This window comes from Pelobates fuscus, chromosome 1 (genome assembly GCF_036172605.1).
Source record: "Pelobates fuscus isolate aPelFus1 chromosome 1, aPelFus1.pri, whole genome shotgun sequence".
NCBI classification, from domain to species: Eukaryota; Metazoa; Chordata; class Amphibia; order Anura; family Pelobatidae; genus Pelobates; species Pelobates fuscus.
The window spans coordinates 438901988-438915043 of record NC_086317.1 but is presented as its reverse complement, the minus strand read 5'-3'; the positions used below and the strand labels follow the sequence as shown (position 1 = coordinate 438915043).

At 36.0% G+C, this 13056-nt stretch overlaps 1 protein-coding gene across 4 annotated transcripts in view; it reads left to right on the top strand.

Moving 5' to 3' along the window:
- Positions 1–12545, top strand: part of NUP58 (nucleoporin 58) — a 42166-nt gene extending 29621 nt beyond the window's left edge. For 3 of the 4 annotated variants that reach the window (XM_063429682.1, XM_063429663.1, XM_063429691.1), the window contains 3 exons: positions 824–925; positions 6511–6606; positions 10081–12545. In XM_063429682.1, the coding sequence (XP_063285752.1) occupies positions 824–925; positions 6511–6606; positions 10081–10247 (365 nt within the window). In that variant the 3' untranslated portion in view covers positions 10248–12545. The remainder of the gene's footprint in view (positions 1–823; positions 926–6510; positions 6607–10080) is intronic. The other variant, XM_063429674.1, reaches the window with a different exon arrangement.
- The last annotated feature ends 511 nt before the right edge of the window (positions 12546–13056 follow it).

Here is a 13056-nt window from a genome sequence, read left to right as displayed (position 1 = left end):
CTCTGTGCCAGTAGAACTGCAGAGCGACTTATAGGCCGATCCTGTTTTTCCATTTTGTAAACGTTGCTCATATAATGTGTGGCACAATTGTCTACATTTTTTACACATCTGCCTTTTTAGACTTGGCAGGGCCAAAATCTTGAATTTCTTCTCATTTTACATTTGATTGTAGTTCTGCTTTCATAGTATTTCATTTTATACACTGTACATTCATTGTAAATGTTTAGATGACTGCAACATTGGTCACTTCCACATTCCTGTTGCATCAATGCAATGCCAAGCTGAAGTGAATTAATTTTACAGATTCTTCCTTGACTGGTTCCGTGCGGTAATCCGTATGGTAATGTCTCTCAAGCACTGGCCCAAGGAAAGAAATGGTACTTGTGATTTTTCTTTTTTTTTTTTTTTCATGCCATTTTTCAGGGTGCTTCCAGATTCCCAGCCATCACTTTGTGTGAACACATTTGAATTGTCATGTTACCATTTATTGACTTGCTGAAAATTGATCAATAAATTGAATACAAAATGCACTATTGTCTTGTTTTTTATCTACTTATATTCAGTTTTCTAAAACACATTTACATCAAATGATTGCAGATACAATTTCAATTTATATAACCTTTATATTTAAAATATCTGTAACATGAGTATTCAAACTTACTTGGGACATTTGGGTACCGGCCCGTAATGGTTCCTCATAAATGCTATTAACTATTTCTGTCTTAAGGGTTTCTTTTATGTTTTGCAGAGAGTAAGGAAAGTATTTTATTTTTTTTTTGTTTGGTTTGTTTCCTTTTTATTTTTTACTTTATTTTCATATTAGGGCCACGGCCACCTCTGGGAGTTAGTTTTGGAACACCCTTCGGCTCAGCCATGAACACTGCCTTGCAGCAGCCAAGTGGTTTGGGCTCTTCAAGCCTTGGAGGTACATTTTCTACATTCTAATTTATTGTATAAATATATATCGGACATCCAATAAGTCTAAAAATCAAAATAAAACAAATATAGTACTGTTTTAAGTGGTTCAAACTTCTTAAAGGGGCACTCCAGGCATTAATATGTGCAGTGTATCGGTTACATTAAATTTAGTTATACAGAGTTGTTTTTGTGGTCTTTGAGAAGTGTTCTTTATAAACCCTTTTATTCCTTGCCTCTTTGAAAGTTTCCTATTTTACTCCAGAAATATACTTTGTGTGATTTCCCCCAACTACAGAGCAAAGGCATCATGGTGTTGTAGTTTTGCATTTTTTTTTTTATTTTTTTATATTGTATATGATGGTGTATTGAGCCACCTCCATTTTGACTGAACAGAAACCTTTCCCAAACAGGAGTATAGTTTAAAGGAGCACTATAAGATCAGGAACACAAACATGTATTCCTGACCCTATAATGGTAAAAGCACTATCTGACCGCCCCCCTGAATATAGTAAAAATCTTACCTTTATTCCAGTCTGCTGTGGGCTCTGCTCCGATCTGCCTGCTTGGATGACATCAGAAGTGGCGATCAAAGCCAATCACAATGCATTGGGTTGGCCGAGCTTATCAAGGAGGCAGATCAGGAGCAGAGCCAGCACAAGCCAAACAAAGCTCTGGCCAATCAGCCTCTCATACAGATGTATTGAATCAATGAATCTCTGAGGCATGTTTAGGGTCTTCATGCAGAGGGTTGATACAGTGTGCAGCACTGGCCCAGGAAGCACCTCTGGTAACAATCTGAGGTGTGGCTAATGGAGGTATCCTGTAATGTAAACACTGCCTTTTCTCTGGGGAAAAAAGTGACTTCAAAAAGCATGCTGGGACAGAGTGTACTCACCAGAACAAATACAATAAGGTGTAGTTTTTTTCTGGTGATTAGTGACTTAAATAATAAAAGTAATGCATTATGCATACTAAGATATGTAGTATTTGGAACTGTGCTACAATTTTCAAAATCTCTGGACTTGGAAGAAATATGTAGAAAAATGTGATGCCAGTAGCACAAATTATGAAGTAGCCTTTTGGGTAAGATATTAGAATCTGATTTGCAGACTCCCTTCATGCTTGCCACTGGAGGAAAGAGGAAAAATGTGCAAAGCTGATATGACCCCTTAAAAGCGTGCTAAACACACCTACAAATTATGCATGTGGGTTAGGTTAACTTTGGGTATGCTTTTTAGTGGTGGTTTCTGTTTTGATAAGACCACACTCGGCTTGGCTCACCGCAGTGCTTAAAACAATTCAGCAGGCATTGTCATTTGCAGAGTCCTTTTCTAGTTTAAGGAGTGCTCACTGCAGAAGCTGCAAGACAAATTATTATACAAAGGAACTTCACGTGCAATTTTATTTTATATTCACGAATAGAAAAGGAGTTAACTCCAGCCTGGAGTGTCCCTTTTATAATATGTTATGCTACATATGTCATGTTTGTCCAACCATTTGTCATAAAGGTATACATATAAATTATTCCTTTTTAAATGGGGTATTTTGAATGTTGTTACATTCCTTAAGTTTAATGCAGTCACATAATTTTTTTATTGTATTGGTTTCCTATTGCCTGCATTCCTGCTTAGCTAATTCATGTGTGTGCTCTCTGCTTACATGTACAGCCTGATATCCTTTTTACCTTTCACCTATCGGTTATATCAGTCATTATAACTGTAGGGATATTCCTTATTAAAACTAGAATTGCGTTAATATGTAAAAGCTTTGAATTGCTTTATTTTGTAAAACCTAAATTAGATCTATGAACATGAATAAATCCTAAAAGAAGAAAAATAAAACCTATGTAAAACCAATAATTAAATAATTGCTAAATTTACAGAAGTATGTTTTCTGAAAGTACTTTAGACGTGTTCTAGTAGTTGTATAGAGTTCAAGAAACCTGCACCCGTTGTACAGCGCTGTGGAGTTAGTTGGCGCTTTATAAGTGTCATATTTGTTCCTTCAGAAAGTCTACATTGTATTGCAGACTGGGAGAGAAGGGGCTTCCATTATGATTTGTGAATTTTGTGGTCATGGACATAATTTAAATTAGAACTCCATCACAGAACACTTAACCAGACGAAAGCAAGGCCAACTAAGGTTGTTTTTGTAAATTTACTTCTGCAGCAAGTCCTGTCATTTTTTTTTTTTTTTTGCATATTTACGTAAGTTTGTCTTGTGTTTTACTGTTAACTGTAAAATCAGTTTACACAATGCCTTAATAGCGTTTTGTAATCTGGAGTTAGACCACTCACTTTCCTATAAACCTCACCCACAGATACCTTGCATAATACGTGGACAACTATCTTCAAGCACAATCGTCCTTTAGAATGATAAAAATGCCCTCTAGATATGGTAAATTAATCCTAAATCCAATTACTTAAGAGTGTTCATCCTCTGAGAATATAGCATTGCAACCCAGAAGTGTGCAACAAAATCAAGGAATTGGGCACTACTCAAGCCACTTTACTTGAATGAGGATCCATTTACTAGATATCCTAAAAGTATCTTGTGTATAACCCTCAACCAGCAGAACGTGGTTGTTGTTCTGACTCTATGTAGATGTAAGTTTCATACCCACTTTTTGGTTTGAATGATTTTGTTATTTTTTTTGCCTAGCACTTTTAGTTTTTGGATTGCGCTTTTGAGATTGCACTTTAAGTTATCGTTATAGAACAGTATACACAACTTGTGTATAGTTGAACCCATTTATCAAACTGTGAATGGAATTTGGAAAAAAGGCGGAAAAATATTTGAGGTTTTCAGCTTTCCTTGGTTGGCTGAATGTTTCTGGCATTTGTCAAAATATTCTTTGATCACAAAGAATGCAAAAAAGTAAGGGAAAAAACAAACCATATTCTATATATTGTGTGGTACAATTCGGTAAGGTTTGTAGCTCATCTGTAGTCCATGAAGTGGATGTGACCTTTTAGTTAATCCTTGTCCTCCCATTGGGCTTTAGTGTGAATGATGTACTTACCTCAAACTATTTGATATGTAGTTCAGCTATTCATTTTTCTATGGAGAATGCGAAGTAGACCTGATGCTTGTAACTTCGTTAATGAGTAAACATGAAAACGGTTTGCACACTTAATATACACTACAGACTTCTAGATTTGTGGTGTATGTACCCAGATGCTATATAATGCTTACATGAGGCACAGAATGGTTTCTGGTGAATGTACACCTGTATTTCTTTTTTATTTTTTGACCACGTCCTCTTGGAAGAGACCAGTGGCATAAGGCTAACGTCAACATGGTGTGACGGGACGTTCTAACATGAAAATACTTTGTGCCACAAAATTTAGTTCATGGTCGACTTTAAATTTTAGTAAGGTTACTAAAATGCTGTATGTAGTTACTGTTGTAGATTTATCAGATTTATTTATTTTTTCAGCCCTGAAGTGGCATTAAGATTCTCAAAATACGATCCGAAAATGAGATTTTTATTTTATTTATTTTTATTTTTTTAATAAAATGGTGCTGATCAATTAACTATATAAATAGTTTGGGGAATTAAATGAACGCTACAGTGTTGTAAATACAAAGCTGTATTCCCAACACTTTAGTGTTTCTCTCTGCCCCTAAGCAACCCCTCTCCCCCCAATTGTCATTTAAAGTGTTAAACATTAGTGTTGGTTCCTTGGCTACTCTGAGAATAGAGGGGGAACCTAATGTGCATGTGAGTGCCGCACACCCATTTGGCCTTCCCATAGGAAAGCATTGAATCAGTGCTTTCCTATAAGGTTTTTCCAGACGCTGGGCGTCCTCATGCAATGCGTGATGATGTCCAGTGTCGTTTCACAGAGCGAAGTAGCTCTAGTGGCGGTTTCGTCTCTGCAATGTAAACATTGCAGTTTACCTAAAATTGCAATGTGTTGAGCTGCAGGGTTAAGGGGACAAGGCACCCAGCCTGGGTTCCTGTAGTGTCCCTTTTAATGGTAGAGATCTCTAGATCCTTAAGATTTTTTTTTTTTATTCTTGTAATAACTCGAATGCCAATAAAAAAAAGTTTAATTTTTACAAAATGAAACACTAGTTATCTGTGGAAACTGTATTTTTTGTTTAAGTTGTTTGAGTCTGTTGCACTTTCATTTGACTGTGCTATCTAACTAGAATCCTTTAGAGCAGAGTTCCCAAGGACCCCCTAACAGTCCCGGATTTAGGGATTACCTGGGTGTGTTTAAGGTGTAAAGAAAAAGAAAAAAACCTTAGACTCAAAGTTTTTTGTGTTGGTTTTTTTTTTTCTCCTAAACCCCTTCAACACACCCAGGTAATCCCTAAATCCTGGACTGGTAGGGGGTGTTGAGAACCCCTGCTTTAGAGCAACAGAACAGGTTTTAAAGCGGTTAAAGCAACAATACTATTCTATTTTGTTTTTAAAGAAATAATGTATACTTCTTTTGTTCTTTGACTTGCAGTATGTCCAGTGAGCCTTATTATTGTCTAATTTCCCAAAGCATTTTCCCATTGGCAGCAAGCGATAACATCTGAATTTACCAACTTTTACAGAATATTCTTGGCATGAATTGTTTAGTGTTCTATTCTAAAACAAAAACGCTTGGTGCTCTTTTGATTTAGAAGATGGCTTACCGTGTATTTATACTTTCATTATGTATTGATGGCAGTTTCTAAACTCTTTTCCCTTGGGAAGCATCTGTTTAAAACGTGTTCCTTACACTTCCTAAAATGCATCTTGGACCATTTAATCGCGGCCACCATAGTACGGCATTCTAGACCTACGTAGCGTTCATGGTACCATCTGTGGATTAAGATTGAACTGCTCTTACTAAAATAACAAACTAGTCCATCCTTTTTCTCAATTTGTGTTATGAGTGTTTCCTTTGTTCTGTTCTGCAGTTTGTCTAGTGCTTTAAATAGCTGCAAAATAATCCACCGCTCTTGCATCTATTCCCCCTTTTTCTTGCCTAATATTCTGTTTGCTTTTGCAACTGCTTATTGACATATATGCTCTTATACTACCACAAAATATTTCATCTACACACATTTGTTTAGCCGGTAGGCATAGTTTGTCATTTGTTTCATTACCTTTTTACTTTTCACATATTACCTTGCATTTATCAATGTTCAATCATATTTTCCATTGTTTTCTGCCTGTTTTCAGTTTACCCGTACCGCTCTACATCTATAGACCTCAAAATCCACAGTTAAAAAGATTAAAAGCGAAGCTGTGGTAAAACCATGTAGATAAGGTTCTCGCCCCCCAAAAATAAATGTATACGGTTCTCGCCCAAATAGCTGTTTTAGCTCCCACACCAGAATGAGGCGTTTCAATCGAGCCCCTCCTTCTGGTCTGTGGGATCCATCCATACTGATCTCATTTTGCAAAACAGTGATTTTGTAATTTATCATTAAAGAGCAATTCTACTTATTTATCACGTAGGATGAGTGGAACTTCTCTAAAAAACGATAGTAACTATGTTGCAGATATCTATATTACAGGGTAGGTTACTAAATTGCATTTTATTTGAACTGAACTTATTTTGCTTGTTTTGTTACATATATTTTTATCTGATACTGTCCCACTAGGATTTGCAAGTAGTTCTGCTTTTGGAAGCAACACCTCTGGGGCTCCCACATTTGGCTTTGGAACCGCAAATAAGCCGTCGGGAAGCTTGAGTGCAGGTTTGTATTGATTAGATCAAACCAATTAGCTACTATACAAAGGGAATCTGTGGGGTGTCCTAATAGCAGTGTTTGTACTAGGATATGTGTAACTGGCTAACGTTCATCTAGAAGGCATTTCTGCATTAAACTGCCTATAAACCACTGAAAGGGGACCGGTTACTTTCTGGGATTTTTAAAGTTTACGTTTCCTGTATTTATAGAATTGTGTATGAGGTTTGAAAATAAAATTTAAATGTAGGAATCCACACTCCTGTATTACCTTTACCCTGCAACAGAGTGCCTCCATCATGGCTTCCTGTCAGTCAGCATTATAAGCTTTGATTGCTGCACTTGTCAGCCTAGAGAAGAAGTAACTGGTTTCCACCATTCTATGACTCTGCCAGGACTTAATTGTTTTTTGGTGTCAACTACGAAATCTTTAATGTACATTGAAAATAACTCAAAGCATAAGTCAGAGCATCACATGAGAAAGTTAACCCAATTGTCTGATTTTAAATGCTTTATTGCAGTAATATTTCTAGAGAAGTGATGGTTTTCTTTTAATACAGAATAAACCAGTCCCGTATCAATCTGTAGAGTTCACAAACTATTCCTTTGAGTAGAATCCTAATCTATTTAAATCCTCATGCGCAACTTAATGTGAACACAATGCAAGTTCTTGGATGCAACTAAATAGGGTCATACACCATAAATGGTTAAACATTTTAGTAACGTTCTCTGCCATATTTCCAGTTAATATGATAAAAAATGTTCCATAGGGGACAATTAGGACAGCTTCCCAAGTGTGGAACAGTTTTTTTTAAAAAGGGTGATTATTTAAGTGTTTGAAAAGATATTAAGAAATTCTCTTCTAAAACAATTTAAGCATTGTATATATTGTGGGGCGACTCTGTAATTCAGCTGTTTTATTAAGTAAAAGCATATTCCAATGCCATGTTTACTAGCATGAATCTGTTTCTTTCTGATTTCCCTTACTCTCTATTTTCAAATATCTCAAGCTGTCAGATGGATTTGGGAAAGGAATTATTTTTTAAAGGGACAGCAAAATGTTTTGTTTTACATTTGATGCATTCCGTTTTAAATTAGGAAGACCCCCCTCCCCACCCTCCTTGGTACTTTCAACAAGAACACATCCAGCAGGTTAAGCTGTGATGTGTATATAAAATTAAATGTAGTTCTCACAACTACTGTAGACATGCTTTCAAATGGTAAAATAAATCTGAAAAGAGAAGTATTTGTAAGCAACTTGCAGGTATTTTATGTAGATTGTCATAAATGCATATATAAAAAGTTTGTACGAATAATGCTTACACACAGACCGCAAGGTTTCTAGACTAAAACTGTACATCTCTGCTACACAGTAGTGGACTTCTGTTGATGTGTAATATACTGCAGACCCTGTACCATGAGGAAGGGGACAGATTTTATATTTGTTATTTGATGGGTGGAACCGGTTTAGCCAACTCCCTGTGCCAATGTTCATTTGGCAGTTTTTTAAACCTAAAACATCTCTTCCATGGATACAGCGTTAAATGCAAAGGGTTTAGCAATGAACAAAATGAGCAGTCTATTATATGGGAGGACCGAAGTTAAAACGACTTGCCCCTTTTGTCCATTGCATATGTTTTTCACTTCCTTTGCCTTCAGTGCACTCGATGCTGATTTACACTATCACAGTACCGACATACGCTGTGGTTCAGTCTTTCATTAGGTACTAGAGCCTTGAGACTCCTTCACTCTTACCCCACTTTCTCCTCTGTGCAAGAATCTTATCCTCCACTGTATTAATTACCTCATTCTCCTATTTGCACTGGATTTACTCATTTTCAATATTTGCTTCAATATACTGTCTTATTTTAAATTAACGATGAGTTAAAAAAAGGGGGGTGGGGGGAATTGAGCCATTTTTCATAACTTAAACATATTGCCTGTTTTTATATTACGTTTTAATAATGGAAAGTGTCATGAATATAGATGTTTGAGGCTTTGCAAGCAGTTGTGAGATCTGTGCTCACTGTAATATTTGGTTTTATGTGTGCACTCTTACAAATTCAGAGAATTTTTTTTTCTTATCAAGTTTCAAATCTGGCTTATTCCCTTTGATACGTCTTTGTGCTGTTTATAATGACACTTTTAGGGCATATGAGGAATTCTGGGATCAATATACAGAAAACAATCCATATGGTTGATCATAAACACTTAGACTAAAATGATCTGCATGTAATATAAATCTTTTATATATTTGAAAAGCTTTGCTGTTCGTGCCATAAATCTCCTTTGTATAAGTGGCCATTGATTTGTGATTTCATTTCATGCAGTTGGGTTCATACTTTCACCTTAAGGTAGCTGAAACTAATTTAAGTTTTCTAATCGATTTCACATGTAAAATATTTCTGAAACAAGAAAAAACCCTCTCTCCTCTAATCATCTACCATTAGAAGAGGTCTATGGAATTCTAAGTGGTAACCCTAAAATGCTTTGTCACTTCATGCTTGAAATGACCCTCACATTCCTTTACTGCATCTGAAACCTGTTCTATTCCTTCCCACAGCATTGTGCTTTGTGTATTCCATAAACCATACATGGCTATTTTCGTACGTGCTTATAGTTTAATTTATGAAAAGGCTGAGTTAGAGGGTCATTATAGTCACTAAAACACCTTTAGCTTAAAGAAGCAGTTTTCGTGTATAGGTCATGCCTATGTCGTCTCACTGCTCAATTCTCTGGCATTTAGGAGTTAAATCACTTTGTTTATGCAGCCTTAGGCACACCTCCCTGCATGTGATTTACACAGCCTTCCTAAACAATTCCTGTAAAGAGTCATCTAATGTTTAATCTTTATTTCAAATTCTGTTTAATATAGAATTTCTTGTCTCCTCCTCTGTGAATAGCCTGCTAGACCCTGCAGGACACCCCTGTATGTAAAGTAAAATTTATAGGGCAGGGGATAAAAACTTCTAAAGTTTCATCTGATTGAAAATGAATCCAATTTGTTTTCATGCAGGCTGTGTCAGCCACAGCAAGGGGGAGGGGTGGGGGGAGGGAGGGGGGAGCTGTGGCTAGGGCAGCATGAACACTAAAACTTTAAATCCATAACTGAGAATTGAGCAAATTCAGTCATGATCTATATACAAAAATAGCTCAAATAAGCTAGTTGTTCTGGTGACTAGTGTCCCTTTAAACAATGTGAAAGCAAATGGGAGCCAAATGTGTCGCTGCACAGCACCAAAACCCAATCCAAGCTGTGCTGCCAGTATTTTATAGATTTCGAAAATCTTAAACAGGACATATTTTCTAGGTAGAATACCTTTTTTATATCCCTAAACCTTTGGGCACAGAAACATTACACACGCCACATCCCTGTGTAGGTTAATCGATAGCATGTGGTTACGGAGTTTTAGGTATAGTAATTTCAGTATAAACTCTTATAACTCAAATTAATGGTGTCACATTTTATTTTATCCCTTTAAGGCTTTGGCAGTTCATCTACATCTGGATTTAACTTCAGCAATCCTGGCATCAATGCATCAGCTGGTTTAACCTTTGGCGTATCAAACCCCTCATCTACGGGGTTTGGGACAGGACAGCTGCTTCAGCTTAAGAAGCCTCCAGCGGGAAACAAAAGAGGGAAAAGATAGACTTTTTAATTTTAAAAAAATGCATCTAGTTATTACATTCTAAAGATCTATTTTTCTAAATTGGTGCTGTAATTGTTTCCCAAGAGGTTTCTAAATTTGATATTTTTACAATTTGATCTGAAAGGTTTGTTTTGACATTTAACCGGTCCCATCAGTATTTTCATGTCCAAAACCAGGGATTATCCAGATATATATTCAGTGTCTTATATTTTTTTTTATTGTTTATTTTTTGGTATAGAGCCTTTCATTTTCTTTTCAACGTTCCCATTTAAGTTTTAACACAAAAAGATGTAGATTTTTATTTTCTCATATTTTTTTTTCCCATAAAACTATGCATGTCAACAATTTATTCAGATAAGTATTATATAATATCTTGTTTTAAAATCGAACACATGGGTTTAGGTGCAAAGCTGTCATCTTCTGTACAGACTAGCTTTACCAAGCCATATATGTATAATCAAGTATGTTTGTCTCAAGAAAAGCGTAGAGCCCTAAGTGTCAAAATTAATTTCTGGAAATTGTTTTTCCCAAAGGCAAATATTTCGTTTTTTACTTTTGGTCACATCATCCATCGATTTAAAAAAAAAAAAAAAAAAAAACACAGTAAGATTTGACATTGTTTTACCCAGTCATATCCCTCCACTACCTCCCAGGTGGTTTAGAGGAGGTAGTAATATACAACAAAACATGTCTTAAGATTTTTAGTTGTATGCCCATAATTCTTAATATAGTGTCAAGTTGCTGTTTTTTGTATTTGCCAATGGTACTTTTTTTTTGTTAGTATTTGAATATGTTCCTTTGATGTGTGCATGGGGTTTGCATTAGTGTTTTGAATAGTGTGTGTGCGAGTGTATCTATTTGTACAAAGTAGTGGATGTCTTGATCCTAATACCTTATCTGCTACCCATCTGCTTTGCCACCTATTTTTTATCAATGTTTAATTTCATGAGTTTTCCATGCCGACACATGTTTTGTTGGATGGTTTAGAGCATTTTCTTGTATCATGTCTCATACTTTACATTTTGCTTTGTGTGAAATCGCTTAAATACTGTTTCTGGCTTTAGATTTTGATATGAAGTACATCTGCTTTTCCTCTGATCTCTCCAGCATCTGTGGAAAAATAGTGGGGTTGTCATAGTTAAAATGTTCTATTAATCCGCACTCATCGGTTTGGAAAATCCTGGATGTACTCCACTTAAAGATATTGTATGTATCAAACAGCTTTAAGTTAATGAAGCTGTTTTGGTGTATAGATCATGCCCCTGAAATCTCACTGCTTAAGTATCTACCATTCAGGAGTTAACTCACTTTTTGTTTATGTAGCCCTAGCCACACTTCCCCTGGCTGTGCTGCACACAACCTGCATAAAGAACTGGTTTCAATTTTAATCAGATGTTAACTTACCTTTGAAGTTTGTATCTCCTGCTCTGTAAATTGACTTTTTTTAATCACACACGAGAGGCTCCTGCAGGTTCTAGCAGGCTGTTAAGAGTCAGAGAAAAAAAAAATAGAACATTGTAATAAAGTTTAAACATTAGATCTTTTTACATGAAGTGTTTAGGAAGACTGTATAGGTCACATGCAGGGTGGTGTTACTAGCATTGCGTATACCGTGATTTGACTCCTAAATAGCAGAGAATTGATCAGCGACACTGCAGGGACATGATCTATAGACGAAATCTGCTGCATTAAGCTAAAGTTGTTTTGGTGACTCTAGTATCCCATTAATTTGTGTCTACCTTTAACTACCACTAGGATTACTTATTGTGGATATGACACCCAGTGATGCTATAATCACATTAAGGGGTGGGAATGTAATGTAGCATTACTAGTGCTATCAAGATCTAATATTCTTTTGTATATATTTGGTATGGCTCTTGCTGCTAAATGGCTTCATGCACGGTCATTGCACTAGTCATTGTCAATCTTAATGTTTGTGATTAATGAGGTCTCAATATTTACAATGTTGCCCAAATAAGACATCTTGAGCCATTGATGTAGACCTTTGTCCTTGTGATGAGAGTTTTGACACATGTCCCCACCAAGCAATGTCCTGTAATCCGAGGCGATAGATCATATTTGTAAGTCGCAGTGGAAAATGAAGAGCATACATAAGTTGCGGGTTTCTACTTTTGGCCAGTCACCAGGCTCTGGGCCTGTTAACCATGTCTCAATTGGAGGGTAAATAATATATTTGTAATTTTCAAATAGTCATACGTCTAGATCTTGTATAATGCACTGGAGTTTAGAAAATGTGTACGTTTATTTAGCAGAGGTGTTTAGTTTAAAAAACAAAACTTCATGTAATGTATGCTGTCTAACGCCAAAGACCACTATTCTCCTAATCATTAACTGTTTTGACACATGCTGTTTGTTATTGTCACTCATCCAATACTTATTGTCTCATATTGTCAATGTTTTTCCTCCTTTTCTTTATTTAGCACTGGCCTTTTCTGCATGTCTGTCCTGCATTTATTGTTCATTATGATTGTGTATATTGTACTTAATGGCTGCAAAGCTGTGCGTTGAATCAAATGTAAAAAATGTGATGCATTTGGCATTTTTGATGCCTCGCTTTTATTATGGTTATATCTGACATTTGGACACACTGGATTTTGTGTGTTTGTGGAAGTATATATATATATTTTCTTGGTTTTAACTTTTTGTGAGAATTTAATTGTCTTAACCAATAAAAGTGATTTGTACAATGCCTAACATTGGAAGTTATAATTTTCTTTCAGAACCAACATTGGATATCTGTTACATGATGTATTTTGTTCGCATTATATAACTTGGAACAGTTACAGGT